Source organism: Ambystoma mexicanum, chromosome 3p (assembly GCF_040938575.1).
Source record: "Ambystoma mexicanum isolate Mex_15411 chromosome 3p, UKY_AmexF1_1, whole genome shotgun sequence".
Taxonomy (NCBI): Eukaryota; Metazoa; Chordata; class Amphibia; order Caudata; family Ambystomatidae; genus Ambystoma; species Ambystoma mexicanum.
Genome location: NC_090925.1, coordinates 550,244,716 through 550,260,834, shown reverse-complemented (window position 1 = coordinate 550,260,834; position 16,119 = coordinate 550,244,716). Strand labels below are relative to the sequence as shown.

The 16,119-nt window shown below is 51.1% G+C and overlaps 1 protein-coding gene across 1 annotated transcript in view; it reads left to right on the top strand.

The window, feature by feature from the left end:
* ARFGEF2 (ARF guanine nucleotide exchange factor 2) overlaps positions 1 to 16,119 on the top strand; it is a 2,106,550-nt gene that overhangs the window by 1,102,377 nt on the left and 988,054 nt on the right. Inside the window, exon 21 of the mRNA XM_069651280.1 lies at positions 7,877 to 8,035. Within this exon, the coding sequence (XP_069507381.1) occupies positions 7,877 to 8,035 (159 nt within the window). The remainder of the gene's footprint in view (positions 1 to 7,876; positions 8,036 to 16,119) is intronic.

Genomic DNA, 16,119 nt, shown 5'->3' with positions numbered 1-16,119 from the left:
GGTGCATTTGTGGCGCCTGCAGCGCAAGTGCTGTGCGGACGCCGGGACATAAGCAAGAAGATGCAGCAGAGCACGGAAACATATGGACAGTGCATGGGAGGCCACAGCCCCTGTGCCCAAGATTAATAATCCATAATCAGGGAAAGTGAGAGCCATGCATTTGAGACGCAGACAAAGGCACAGATATACAGGGACAGGAGGCCCAGTGGCGGCAGGAAGGAGGCAAGACTGGGGCCCCGACGCAGGTGATGAGCTACCCTAAAGGGGGGAAAGGGGGGAAAGGGGGGAAAGGGAAACAAATCTGCATGGAGGCGTTTGCCCAGAAAGCAGAAGCACCCCAGGCAGAGGCGGGCTCCAGCACAATGGAAACTGCACAGACTGAGAAGGGGAAAGAAGGACGCGGTCTGGAATCCATAGCAGCGATGAAAACTTTGCTTGAATTCAAAATGGATGCAGTGATAGTGGATGTGAGCTCCTACGGCAGGATGTGAGGAATCTGTCAGAAAGAGTCGGCACAGCGGAGCAGCAGGTGCAAACTAATACAGCAAACATAACCGCCACCCAGAGCCAAATGACAGAAGCGCTGGACCGAATACGAACTTTGGAGCTGAGGGCAGAGGACGCAGAAGGAAGGGCCAGAGTAACAACGTACGCATAGTGGGGCTGCCGGAGGGAGAAGAAGGCAGGGGCCCCACAGGTTATATTGAGAACCTACTGCTTCATGAAGTGGGAGCAGGGAACCTGTCTCAGGGTTTTTCAGTGGAGCACACAGGGCCCTAACAAGCAAACCTCGACCAGGGGCACCCCCAAGACCAATGATAGCTAAGATCATGAACTTTAAAGATGGAGAGAAGATCCTGACTTTTCAAGAGTGTGTGGGGTCATAACGAGAAATGCTGCCAGAATAACTATGTACCCAGACTATACAGCGCAAGTGGAAAAGCGCAGAGCACAATTTTGGCCAACAAAGGAACGCCTTAGGGGCGCCAAGGTGCGGTTTATGCTGCTATACCCGGCCAAACTGAAAGTATTACATAATGGCAGAACATATTTCTATGAGACTACGACAGAGGCCCAAGAGTGGATGAACCAACAGGGATCCCAAAATTGAGAGAGAGGGATAATCGCGACAACAGGAACCCCGCCCACCCCCCTGATGACCGGGGATGAAGTGCACCGGATATAAGAGTAACAGTTCAGAGACTTCAACCAGCAGTTAGTTAGATGCGGGGCCCACAGCCCCTGGAGCAGGCCGCCAAGTCCCACAGAAGCGACCCCCCAGGAGAACAGAATGTATGCTGCCATTTTCAAGGCACCACGCTGCAACGAGTGCACCCACAGGAGGGAGGGGAGCACCTCGAAAGCGGTGGAGCCCGAGCCGGGGGTGGGGGGGCTGGGCGTTTGTTTATAGTTATGATTAGTTAGATTAGGAGACGGCACTGGAGGAGGAAAAAGCATGAAACGACCAGAACATGGCATAGGAGAAGAGAGAGAGCAGATAGTACTGCGCCGAAAGGCAGAGAATCTCAGACACATACCGAGAGGGATAGGCCAGGAAACACCAGACATTGGACGAATAATGGCCCATGAGCCCATGGGAAGGTACTTGCTGCCGGATACAGCGAACACATGGGCCGGGAAGTCTTAAACGTGGTCACGTGTAATGTCAGGGGACTAAATGCATACGTCAAAAGGCTGAGGTTCTACTCCTGGCTAAATAAGGCAAAAGTCCATACAGCAATGCTACAGGAGACGGACCTGACGGCGGACAAACAAGGCAAGGTCGCCAAGAAATGGGGAGGCCAAGTATACAGTTCAACATATTCGAACTACGCAAGGGGAGTGCTGACATGGATTGCCCCGGGGATCCCGTTCCAGCTCCTCAAACAAAAAAGAGATGTGGAGGGCAGAGTCCTGATCATACAGGGTATGCTGGAGAACCGGGAGGTGTGCCTGGTGAACACGTACGTGTCGAACCATGATGCAACAGAGTTTTTCAGGACACTTACGCCCTGAATAGTCCCATCAGGGACGTGCCGATCATGTGGGTTGGGGACTTCAATTGCACACTTGATCCCCGGCTGGGTAGGTCGGACACCAAGCACAAGACACCGGTGCCGCCAGCCAGAGTGCTACGGAAGATACTGCCATGAGGCCTACCCCCAGGCATCCGGACCAAGCCCATCAGCCCCGGGAGCAGGCATCTAGACATTTAGTAAAACCTCAGCAGCCCCGGCTAGGGGGTATCTGGGTTCAGTCCTACCGCCTTAGGCGCCAGGCTCATAGTAGGAATCAGTCCTGGCGCCTAAGGCGCCAGGCTCATAGTCATTACTTACCTCTGGCAGACCATGCTGCAAATGACTCCAATCCAACATGAAGCCTGAAAGGGACTATTTTTCTACAGGGACTATTTTTTACTCTGGTGTAGTTCTAGGGACTTCTTACCTGGGACTACTTTTGAGGCTATTTAAACCACACCCGACCAGCAACAAACACTTCGCGTTATTCTGCATCCAGCAGTGTAACACTCACCGTGCCTGCAGCCTGCATCCAGTCTTCTGCCACGCCCGCCTCGAATCCGGAGCTCCTAAAACAAAGAGGAAAGAAAGGACAAGGTTAGAAAACGAACTTATTTCTATTCCACACCTGATTCTGGATCCATCTTGTCTCCGGACCTGTAAAGAACATCATTTCTGCACGCGCCGCACCTCCAGCTGCAGCGCCGCACCATACTCACCACTCTTCACAGCATCCTTCAGGTCGGCGCTGCCTCCATCATTTCTTCGCCAAACTTCGGCACCTAGGAGACAAAAGAAAACCACAAGGTGAGCCGAGGGAACCAACAAATATAATTCTTACCACCATAGACTTACCTGATTTACCACCAGAGGCATCCTTTTGTGACTCTCCATATTTTCACGTGCCGCATCTGTAAAGAGAGACAAAACATGTTTTCCTCATGCAACATTTACCGGACAGCGCCGGGTAATACAGACTGTTACCTGAGCGCCACCAGTTGCCACAAGAGCATCTTTTCACGAGCCAGCTGCAAGACAAGAAAGGAAGGGGGGAACAAGAGTGAACATCGAACATATTGAACTCTATGAACTTAATACTTACTGGTCCTCACCAGGAACCTCAGAGTCAATACTCTCTGGAAGTCTCCCGAGCCTTCAAAGTGAAGTAACTGGAATCGACGCGCCCCTGCAAATCCACGCAGGATGGAGAGCTCATCTTTCAAGAATATAAGGTGAGATTGCTGTGAGGGCATTTCGGAGGTGATTAGTTGGGGAGGACTATGGGGGTGCCATCACTTGAATCCACAAGTGGCTAAATCCATCTCTCCACTTGCAGGAGAATATTTCTATGGGTTAAGCAGACAAGATTAGGAGGGCAGATCCAGTCAGTCATCGCTGCACTACGCATCACGTGGGTGGGGACCGCAGCTGTCCGGGTCCGACCGACGCCCCTGTGGGAGCCAGGTGAGCGTAACAGATACTGGAGCAGCTCAAACTTGAGGCCGTCTGGAGGAAGGTACATACGGGCAGCAAGGGATATACTCACTATAGCGCCCCACATGGGACATTAACCCGAATAGATTGTCTGTTCATGGGCAAGGAGACACTGTGAATTTACCGGGGCACACATACATACATGCATGGGCATTATCCGACCATGCACCGTAGGGCTGACATGGGCACACGTATATAGGAAAGCCCCCACACCCACATGGAGACTGAGGGCGGAAGCATTGCAGGACGGGGAGTTCCAGGAACACTTCCAAAGCACAATAGGTGATTATTTCGAGCACAATGTGGGGAGTGTGGATAGCACCGGGACGATCTGGGAGGCATTCAAGGTTGTGGTAAGGGGAACGGCAATAGGGAAGGCAGGATGGGGGAGATTTTGGCTGAATTAGAGGGAATAGAAAGGCAGATTGAAAGAGTGGAAACACGAGCAGGCGAGATGGGAACAGAACCGGGAGATCTCACTACCATGAGACAGAAGTGTATGGCAATCTGGGAGAGTCTGGGGAAGCCGGACTAAGGGAGATGCATTCAGAGGCTACACGCAGAGGGGGACAAGCCCAGTAGGCTCCTGGCTTGGCTAACCAGGCAGGAAGGTAAGCGGGAGCCGATAAACGCAATCACAGATGAACAGGGAGAGGTGATTGGGTCCCAAGAAGGCATTAACGCAGTCTTCTCGAGATTCTATGAGAAATGATATTCCCGGGTCCAGATGGCGAAAGAGGGAGACATCGCGGATATCGCACTTCCCTGACTAATGGAGGAACAGGCCCGGAAGCTGGACATGCCCCTCACAGTGGAAGAGCTATCGGTGGTCATAGCCCAGCTCCCGACCGGCAAATCCCCGTGACCCGATGGGCTACCAGGTGAATTCTGTAGGAAATAGGGCACCCTGGCCCCGAGACTGCTAGAGACACTGGAGGATGTATAGGAGAGAGGGAGGCTTCCAAGTAGCATGTCAGAATCTGTGCTAGTACCAATACTAAAATCGGAGAAGTCTCTTCTGGAGTCTGGGTCCTAGAGACCAATCTCCTTGATAAACCAGGACTCTTAAGATCCTCATAGCGACTTTGGCAAGCCGGCTCAAAAGGGTTATAACCACGCTGGTGCACCCATATCAAACGGGGTACGTACCGGCAAGGAATCGCAGCAGACTCCACTATGTCATAGACAACACGAAACCAACAGGAAGGGGAAAGCGCAGTGGCATCGTTAGATGCCGTAATGGCATTTGACTCGGTGAACTGGGACTGGCTCATGGGAGTGCTCACACACTTTGGGATAGGAGAAGGATACCTACGTTGAATTAAGCTGTTATACAAGGACCCAAGGGCGAGGGTGAAGACAGGTAGACCTGTTTTGGAGGAGTGGAGCATAGCATGGGGCACGAAGCAGGGATGCCCGCTGTCGCCTATGTTGTATATCTTGGCCCTGGAACCATTTGCAGCCTTCCTAAGGGCGGAGTACAAGGACACAGGAACAGTGATATATGGGGAGGTACACCAAATATCAATCTATGCTGACGATATGCTGCTCTATGTGCAGAACCCACGGACACACTTGCCAGACCTGCTCGATGCTCTGGGAGTATTCGGCAGGCTGTCTGGAATTATTATCAACAAGGGAAAGTCTTTGTTGTTCCCCTTGGCGGGCCTGAGAGGCAATACACCGGACTGGTTCCCTTGGCGGGCCTGAGAGGCAATACACCGGACCGGTTACCGATTCTGGGCCTTACATGGACCCCATGCACCTTTAGATATTTAGGAGTGGATATATACCACGACACTAAGGAGACGCATAAAGGTAATACACAGGTGGCCCTGGACAAAATAGGGAAGGCCATGCAGTTTTGGAGGACACTACCTCTGGGGATGATAGGGAGGGCGGCCTTATTAAAGATGATAGTCCTACCTCGTCTTCTGTATTACTTTATTAACGATTCCCTACAACATCCCGAGATGTTTTTCAAACCGCTACATGCCAAGGCAAGGGAGTTTTTGTGGGACGGAGGGAGAAACTGAGTAGCATTGACCACACTACAAAGAGACTACGAATGGGGAGGGGGAAATCAGGCTCCCGGACTTTGATCGGTATTACCTGGCAGCTCAACTCCAGTTAGTGATGCTGTGGCTGGGCGAGGACACATCCATAGACTCAATATTGTTTAGATTGTCGCTGCAGCGATACTACCTGAGAGAGCTCCTGTGGATGGCCTCGGCCAGCGCTCTCCCCAACATGGTCCAGCTAGTCCAAGCACTATGGGAAAGAGCATGGAAAATCCAGGACATAAAATAACCCTGCTCTAGCCAAATACCCCTTGCAGGACTGGTGGATGACCGCATTGCAAGCCTGACAACGTTCAGGACACAGTGGGAGGACAAGGGGGTAGCCCAAATAGATCATCTGTGGCAAAATGGGCACTCGGTGGACTTCCAGACCCTAGTGGAGGAACAGGGCATACACAAGGGCCAATTTATTCTGTATAATAACATGTTCCAGATGAAAAGGAAAAGGTGGGTGACCCTACCAGAGGATGACGACACAGGGGAGGCACTAGACTCATGGTACGACATCTCTGAAGGGGGACATACAGTGTCCAAGCTCTATGAACAACTACTAGGAGCCAACAACAGGAGAGAATTGCGGGCACAAGTGAAATGGGTAGAAGAACTGCAGAAACCCTTCACAGATGAAGAATGGTACAGGGCCCTCCGGTAGCCAAGGAAAGTGTCCAGGAATGCAAAGTTCAGACAGATGCAGCTTTATCTCACACATATTTGACGCCGAAACAGATGACGAGTATGGGAGGCGAACCCAGAGCTGCCCGCGCTGTGCGGAGGAGCTGGTAAATATGGTGCACACGTTCTGGTCATGCCCGTGAATAACAAACTTTTGGGATGCTATCAAGGAAAGGGCACTGAAGGGAGGTATCCAGATGCAGGCATGGTCGCCAGCCTCCTATCTCCTGGGCTTGTTCCCAAGGGGAGACGAGCAGAGAACAAACTTGGCAAAAATGAAAGACCTAATGACAATACTGTTGAAACGCTACATAGCAATGGCGTGGAACACAAGTACAGGACCCTCGACGGAGGGGTGGTGGTCAGATCTGAACAAAAGGGCAATGGCCGAGACATCAGTGTGGACAAGGGCGACGCAGAGAGGGGAAGGCAATAGCGGAGCCAAGATATTAGCATGGAACTCACTAGTGCAGGAACAGTTCGGAAGCAACGAAAGAGACAGTACGGATGAGTCAGGCGGCCGGGCCGAGAACTAACGGACAATGGAGTAAGCTCTAAGGCCACAAACAGAAAGGAGCCTAGAGAAAGGGGCTGGCCTATTCACACCCAGGCAGAATGCATAAAGAGGCGCAGGATCATCACGGATAAAGGGAAAGGAGCTCTGCTGTGAATCAAGCAGATAAGGATAATAAGGACTCCAACATGAAAGTGCCAGTAGACGGGTTGTGTATGTTGTTGGTTAATAGGTTAATTGTAATGTTTTGTGTTGAAATGCAAATAAAAAGGTTTAAAAAAAAAGAAAATAATCAATCACCAACATCACAATTCCAACGTACGTTTTGTTCCAAAATATTTTTTTTTAAACAATTTTTATTGGTTTCAACATAAGCATCATACAGTGGAACGCCAAACATGCGCTCGTCACATTACACATAAACACGTTTTATATTTTCTCCCGCCCCCCTTCCCTCCCATCTCAAGCCTACTCAATACTGCAGCCTATATCGACCACTACCAGTGGGCGTCACCTCATTCTCCACACCTGAGAGGTTACACCTGAGAAGTTATCTTCCTCTGAGCTTCCCCGACCCTGACAAGGTTGCTTCCAAGTGTTTCCAGGTTACCAGCGTGTCTGCTTCTTCTTCCCCACTCCTGTTTACGCCCTCATGCCACACCGTAGTTTTGGCATTCGCCCATTTCTAGAGATCGTGCCACCTCGTTCGAAAATAGTTTTGTTGGGTTCATCTAATTTTAATGGCATGATAATGCTTCTTAATGTTGATCAAATAATGTCCTGATCTTGACTTGTCTAGAACTGTTCTAGCTTTCCTTGTCCCTTCCATCCGTTTAATGGTCTGTTGTGTGCAATCCTATATAAACCTAAATACATACTTAGCATTTTCATGAGTATTAAGCATATTAGTCCTATCCCCAATGTGCGCCCCACAGCATCTAAGAATCTGTAAAACAAAATCTGCCAGCCTTTTTTACTAATATTCTTGAAGTCTAATGGCACCGAAAAGCTAGGATGGTATCTCCCTGCAAGACCTTAACAATACTTCACTGACAGAAACCCATAGCTTTGGCTAATGCTTTTAATTTGTGTTTCAGCTTGAACGTGATGCTTATGTGCAGGCACTGGCACGTTTCTCATTGTTAACTGCTAGTTCCAGCATTACTGAGATGAAGCAGAAGAATATTGACACCATCAAAACACTCATAACCGTCGCTCATACAGATGGCAACTACCTAGGAAATTCTTGGCATGAGGTAAGTGGTGAGTAGTAGATCTAGAATCATGCTATGATGGGGTCCCTACAAGTAACACAGAAATACATGCCAGCCACAAAATAAGTCATCTGCCAAATCATTTATAAAAAACACACTATTTATTGCAATTGAAATGGTCAACTGCATGGATTTTAAGCACATTTTGTCTTATACAGGCTTCACTGTCAAGCTATCCATGTAGTTAACAGAATACTAAACTCACCAGTGTAAATCACGTTCACACATAAGGCAAGGTGGGTATTGCAAACATGTGCACAGTGCTAGAAATGGTGCTGGATGTGGGAAAGATGTAAAGGGTAAAGGAAATATGTTGGTAACCATCGCACGGTGTAATCTGAGCCTGTAAAGGGATTTGTGCAAGCACCTGGGTAACGCAGTAAAATTGAAGTATGGACGGGGCTGTTCTTGCCTTGCTGCTTCAAACTCTAGCCTAGCTAGTTGCATTGTATTCTTTAAAACAACTTGCATTTCCGTTATTCAACTGTATTCATTTCTCCAGCATGGGGTCTGGCATGGATTCACATGCTCATGAATATTCCCCGTCGTCAGGCTGGGAATCCTCGGTATAGAAAAAGATCAGTATCAGTTTCGTTTCTGATCTCTTTCTTAGTAGTAACCAATCACTGGTCTCTGGGTCATACTGCCCCCAGCCAATGACTGCCCTCTCCCTAAGCCCCGCCTCTGGCAGCCATCCTCAGATTTTTAATGCACGTTCAAGTGTTGGGAGTCCTTGTGCTGTAGCTCTCTAGCTTTTGCTGCGTTTTCACGCTTTTTCAGGAGATTTTTCTCATTTTTCGGTTAAATAGAGCCTCAAGCTCCACCGTTTCTACATCCGATCAACGGGGATCCGTTTCCGAGTTTTCTACGCCCCTCAAGGGTGAAGATTTCGTCGAGTTACGCTTTTGGAGAATTCCAGAAGTTCCGAGGCCTACCCCGGACAACGCCCAGGAGAAAGGAAGCTCGACACCCGGGAAGCTGTTCAGGACCTGCCCTGGATGCCAGCTTCAGAATGTTTTCAAGGAGGACGAGCATTCGTTATGCCTCTACTGTCTCCATGAGGACAAAATGCACATGGAGAAGGACTGTGCGTTTTGTGGGAACATGTCGGAGCGGACCATGAAGGATCGCCACCTCCGTCTCGCCAACTGGCTGGAAGGGAAGAGCCCGTCAGGCGAGAAGAAGAAAAAGTCCCAGCGGTCTTCTAAGCCCTGTGAGGGCGCCCCGGCGACAGGGGCCCAACAAAAGGCCAAGCACCACGAGTCTGTGGGCACCGGGAGCGCCGAACGGGCGGGCTCCTTGGCTGCCAGGCAGGGCGCATCCTCCCCGGCGTCAACCACGAGCCAACGCTCTGGCTTGGGTAAGAGGAAGTCAGAGAACCTGGCGAAGCTTCTGGAGAGGCCCCGGTCGATCTCGAAGATTCCGGCAGAGGGGGAGCGAGGCTCGGACCCTCCCCCCAAGGTGAAGGCCCCAGGCATACAGAAGGTGACGATGGCCTTAATTCACCCTGCTAAAACCTCGATTGAGGATGTCGCAGCGGCCCTGGCTCAGCCTGTGGAGGCTAAGCCAGTGGAGGTGACCTCAGGACCCAGTCTCCCTGCCACCGCGGAGGGAGTCGTCTTTCAGGCCCATTGAGAAGACCCCCACAAAGTCCTCGTTGGAAAAGGTGGGGGAGGGGCAGGTGGCCATCGTGGATACGGACACGACCTCTGAAGAAGAGCTCATCGAAGTGGTGGAAGAGGCCCAGCCCATCGGGAGGGATCCCGATGAGGGCGACGACGAGAGCGGCGGTGTCGCCGGTGAGGTTCCTCAAGAGCCCTCGCGCCCGTCGTTTCCGGTGCCGCAGGACACTTCGGCGCCCATTTTGTCAGCGATTCAGTCCTTATGCTCGGAGATGAGGACAAGGTTTCCCCTCCCCCCCGATGGAGGTACCTGAGCCACACCTGACGGGGGAACCGGAGCCGGGACCTTCGGAAAGTCCACCGCATAAGAGGACGACGCATCCTACGCCACCTCTCCCACCTCTGCAGCCTGCTCTGCCTTCCCCCCGGTCTACTACCCACATGGATGATACAGGCAAGGACACTGCTACGACAGGTACAGATGACGACAGAGGCGACGACGGGACGTGTCCCCCGTCGCCCCCTGCTCGGGCGTCCCCGCCCGACGAGATTGGATCCTTTCATGCCATGATTTCCAGGGCATCCGAGCTCTTCCAGCTCTGCCCAGAAGAGAAGGAGGAAGGGTTCCTTTACCAACGGCGCGAGGCTAAAAGGAAGACTGTCCTTGCCGTACCACTTCTTGATGACATCTGGGATGAGGGGCTCGCCCTCCTCAAGAACCCTGCCACGGCGCCGGCGAAGAGGGACCGGTACGAGAAGTAGTACCGGGTCCCCGACGCTGCCCCCTTGTGCCTTCGGGCACAACCTACCCCGGATTCGGTCGTCTCAGCGGTGGCAAAGAAGAAAGCTGGAGGGGCATCGGCCTCGACATCAACTTCCCCGGTGGACGGCGAGGGCAGGAAGCTGGACACGATGGGACGACGGGCCATCTCATCCGCAGCGACGACTATCAAGGCGGCCAATGCCCTGGCTATCGTAGCCCGCTACGACAGGGAGTTGTGGTTCAAAATCGCCCCTCTGCTGAGGCCCTTGAAATCCTACAGGAAGGTGAGATTGCTTCGGGCCATGCCATCACGGTGGCAACGGACATCGCCGACACCGGTTTCCGTCAGTTGGGCAACGGCGTTTGCCTGAGACGACGAGGATGGCTCAAGGCGACAGATTTCCACCAGGACGTGCAAACCGAGGTTTTGGACATGCCCTTCGATGGGAACAACCTGTTTGGGAAGGCAGTAGATGAGTCCCTTCAGGCCATCAAGACAGACACGGAGACTGCCTGGGCACTGGGAGTGCTCCAACAACGACGGCCGTCCTTTCAGAGCTCCGGAGGCAGACAAGGTGCCTCCAAGGGATCCGGCAGTGGCTCCTCCACGTACCGCCAAGCGGCAAGATCTTCATCCCAGGAAGCCTACAGGGGACACGGCAAGTCAGTTGTGCCCGTCATCGTCGACGGGGAGGTCAAGGAGGCAAGGCGGCCTCCAAACAAGATTGAACCGACCGCTGGGTCGGGGCCCCCGCCGAAGCACCCCGGTGGGAGGCCGGCTGGCGAGGTTCGTCAGCGTGTGGGAGTCCATCTCCACCGACCGTTGGGTGCTGGAAGCCTTGGCCCAAGGGCACGCCCTCGAGTTTCAGAAGAAGTGCCCTCTCGTTCCACCCGTGGCCAGGAAGGAAAATCACGTCCCTCAACTACTGTTGGAAGTAAGGGCGATGCTCAAGAAGGGTGCCATCAAGCTCGTCCCAAAGAGGCTTCGGGGCTCCGGAGTTTACTCAAGGTACTTCCTCGTAAAAAAGAAGACGGGAGGATGGCGCCCCATCCTGGACCTGCGACGACTGAACAAATACATCAAGGCACAGAAGTTCCGGATGGTCGCCCTCCAGCACGTGCTGGGACAGCTGGAGGAGGGCGATTTCCTGTCCTCGTTGGACTTGGAGGATGCGTACTTCCACATCCCCATTCTAAAAAGACACCGAACGTTCCTCAGGTTCGTGGTCCAAGGGCGGCACTACCAGTTCAATGCCCTCCCGTTCGGATTGAAGTCGGCACCCAGGGTGTTCACCAAGTGCCTCGCACCAGTTGCGGCACGGCTGCGCCTACAGGGGATCCACGTCTACCCCTACCTGGACGACTGGCTCATCCGGGCTGGCCTCGCCATCGGAGGAAAGGACCAGGACCATTCTGGGCAAGGTGCAGCGTCTGCTGGCCACGGACATGGCCAGGGTAAGATCTATGAAGTCCCTCCTCGGGATGATGTCCTGCATTTATCTGGTGCGCCTTTGCAGGCTTCGGATGCGCCCCTTACAAGAGTTCCTCGACGCCCGCTGGGTCCAGTCGACGGGCAGCTTCGAGGACAGGATCCCTCTCAATGAGACTTTCCGTCAGGCGATCCAGTGGTGGGGTACCCGCTCTCATCTGTCGGCGGGCACGGACTTTCAGACCCCAGCTCACCAGGTGACGGTGACAACTGATGCCTCCCTGGAAAGTTGGGGAGCGCACTCCGGAGACCTTCACGCGAGAGGCCTTGGCTCCCGGAGGAGAAGTCACTCCACATCAACATCTTGGAGCTCTGCACAGTGTTCTGGGCCCTCAGGTCTTTTCTTCCGTCCCTCAAGGGCAAGGTGGTGAGGATCTTCACCGACTACACCACCACGATGTTCTACATCCGGAAGCAGGGCGTAACCAGATCCCCTGCCCTATCCAAGGAAGCCCAGGATCTGTGGCATTGGGCCGTCACCCAAGGGATGTTTCTGGTGCCTTTTCATCTAAAAAACACGATCGCCGACTCACTCAGCAGAGAGCTGCGCTCATGCCACGAGTGGGAACTACGCCAGGATCAAGCGGATCGACTCTTCCGACGATGGGGCGAACCCTAAATCGATCTCTTCGCGACGGCGACGAATTCCAAGTGCCGGAGGCTCGCCAGCAGGTTCCCCCAGCCGAGGAGCATGGTCGATGCTTTCTCGTTCACCTGGGACGTCCTATTTCTTTATGCGTTCCCTCCGCTGCCGGTGCTGCTCCAGCTCATTAACCAGCTCAAGAGGTCCCGGTGCAGGATGATCCTCGTTGCACCGGCGTGGCCGAGACAGATCTGGTTCCCGGACCTTTTGGACTTGTCAACGTCCACATCAGTCAAGCTGCCGACGGATGCAGATCTTCTCTCCAGAGAAGGAGGCGCCATTCTTCACCACAACCCAGAGTCGCTGAACTTGCAGGCCTGGCTCCTGCAGCACTAGAGTTTGGAGGGTACGACATCCCGGCCGACTGCAGAGAGGTTCTTGCAAAGGCCAGGGCGTCCTCAACTCTCAAGTGCTACGGACATAAATGGAAGAGGTTCTCTGCCTGGTGCCGTGCACAGAAGATTAACCCTCTATGGATTACGGCCCCTCAAGTATTGCCGTACCTACTGTCATTGGCCAAGGCTGGACTAGCTCACGCTTCCATCAAGATACATCTGGCCGTCATCTCACGATACACCAGAACTACGGGACGGGCGTCCTTGTGGTCTCATCGAGTGGTGAAGGAATTTATGAAAGAATTGTTCTGATCATTCCCGCCGGTGAAGGCCACTGCCCCGGCGTGGGAGCTCAACGTGGTGCTGACCAGACTCATGGGGTCCCCATTTGAGCCTATGCATTTGGCACCGTTGAAGTTTCTGTCGTGGAAGACAGCGTTTCTCATGGCCATCACCTCCTCATGACGGGTGGGAGAGATCCAGGCCCTATCTTGCAAGCCGCCATACTTGACGTTTCACGACACGAGGGTGGTGCTGAGGACGCACCCCTCCTTCATGCCCAAGGTGCCGTCGGACTTCCACCTCAACGAACCCTTGGTGTTGCCAGTTTTCTTCCCGTCTCCTTTGTCGCCGGCTGAAAGGACTCTGCACTCGCTGGACGTAGCTAGAGCGCTGAAGTTCTACGTGGACCGCACAAACAGTTTTCGGAAGACATCACAGCTGTTTTTGAACTTTGGGAGTGTGAATCAAGGGAAGGCTCTCTGGAAGACTTCCATTTCCAGATGCCTCTCCGGCTGCATCATGCACCGTCACCGGTTGGCAAACCGACCGCTGCCCGGCCGTCCGAGAGCCCATTGGACCAGAGCGATCGCTGCTACCACGGCGTTCCTGTCTGGTGTGCCCCTGCTGGACATCTGCAGGGCTGCGACGTGGAGGTCGACGCACACCTTCACAAGATTCTACTGCGTCGATCGGGACTCCAGGGAGGAGTCCAGGGTCGGCCAAGCAGTTCTGCGCAACCTGTTCGCTTAAGGTGAGCCTGGTGAGGAGGTAAGAGATGCTTAATGTTGAGTTGTTGTATTGCTTAATGTTGAGCCTGTTGCCACCTCCCATGGTTGTGCATGTGTGTACTGCTATGTATTCTCTTATTCATGAGCATGTGAATCCATGCCAGACCCCATGCTGGAGAAGGAACTTACTTACCTGGAACTGTTGTTCTCCAGCATGGGTCTGGCATGGATTCACATGCGAACCCTCCCGCCTACCCCTCTGCGGCTCTTCACTTGGTCATACTGCCACTTTATGTGCTACCAAATCTGAGGATGGCTGCCAGAGGCGGGGCTTAGGGAGAGGGCAGTCATTGGCTGGGGGCAGTATGACCCAGAGACCAGTGATTGGTTACTACTAAGAAAGACAGATCAGAGACAAAACTGATACTGATTTTTTTCTATACCGAGGATTCCCGGCCTGACGACGGGGGAATATTCATGAGCTTGTGAATCCTTGCCAGACCCATGCTGGAGAACAACAGTTACAGGTAAGTAACTTGTTCCTTACCCCTCATTGCTAAGTTATCCGGATCCTAGGATTTAGAGGACGTTGCCCTCTTGTTGGGGTTATTATTGGAGGCTTTAACTATCTTCTCCTAATGCAGGTACCTTTTAGAATTTATGTACATTGTGAGTTTAATCATCTGATCCCAAATAAGTAAGATTGTCCGTAATGCCCTAATTCTGAGATGTTCTAAGGATGTTTGTTTTCTAATATTTGGCATATAGGTTTTTTTCTTTTAGTCTGTGATGTTTGGCCTACTGCCTGATTTGTATCCTCTCTTCTATGAGAAGTAATTGTTTGATGTAATGGTTTGGTTTTATATTGTCTATATATGCTATCTACCTATATTATTTTGCACTTCAGTGTTTTAAATATGCTGTAAATAGTAGGTTTTCTTCTCCTTTTTTTCTTTCTTATATTATGTTATTCTGTAGTATTTTGTCATTTCTCCCTTTTTACGAAATATAAGTTTGAATTTGTAAAGGTTTGAATAAACCAATTGCAATAAAAAAAAAATTAAAAGGAATGTACCCAATTTGTTTATAAACCATGTCAAAAAGGAGTTTGTTTTGAACCTTGTTTGCTGCGGGAGTCATTATGTAGTTGACATTTTCTCAGAGTAACCGCTCCAGGTGCAACTTTTATCAAACAATTTCAATAGTGGTAATATTGGGGAAAGCAGCACTGTAATAGAGCAGTACGAAAGAAAATAAATGTGTTCAGTTTTTCTTCTAAATGAATGAAGTTTTAAAACTGACACTGCTTTTAAATTGGGATTTTAATTTAAGCATTTGGAATGATTGACGTTAAAAAGCGGCTATTCCTCATTGAAAGTTCAAATAGCAAAAATATCTGACTGCACCTTTGTTTTGTGGCAAATCTCTTGATAAAGGTCAGATCTTTGATTTCCCCAGAACCATTACAGTTCGTGGAGATTTTCTTTTTTGGTTTTTGTTTACAGAACATTAGTTTATAGCTCTGCAGTCACAGAAGTACCATCTGTGAAATATGTGCAGTAATTAAATGGTTGCAGCACATATATTGAGCTGACACCTCTACCAGGATTGTCTGAGCATGTTCAAGCCCCTCGCACACTCAACACTTGGATTTTTATTTCATAGTTCCCCAAAACTCCCTTGGAACAAAATGATGTATGCCATTGCAACACATTTCTAGTCTCTAACTTTCTCCAGAAGGCAATCCATAAATGGACAGAAACACATCCATCCTAACACAAAGCTCTTCTCTTTGACCTATTTCCAAATATCTTTCTTCTTTTTCCACTCTCCTCTCTTGCATTCCTCAGTTTTGCTTACTATTCTCGAAGCAGACTAAGGTCTTGAGCACTGTCGGCAAGGGCATAATATGCCACGGACAAGGATCTGGTGCCGTGAAACTACTAGGGTGGTGATTTGGTGCAGTATAAAAGCAGAATATAAAATAGATTGTTTTACTGAAAACACATTTCAATATGCAGTTATTTTAAGGACTAATGATTGTCATGCCTTTGTAGTCCACTGCACGCTTAAATGCTTCACTTGATTCTATGAAATGTGGCATTATAAAAATCACATAAGCATAGCAAAATTTGTAGCAAGAAGAAAAAATTATAAATGGCTTACACGTGGGCCCAGGTGCAATATCACAGCAAACCTTCAAG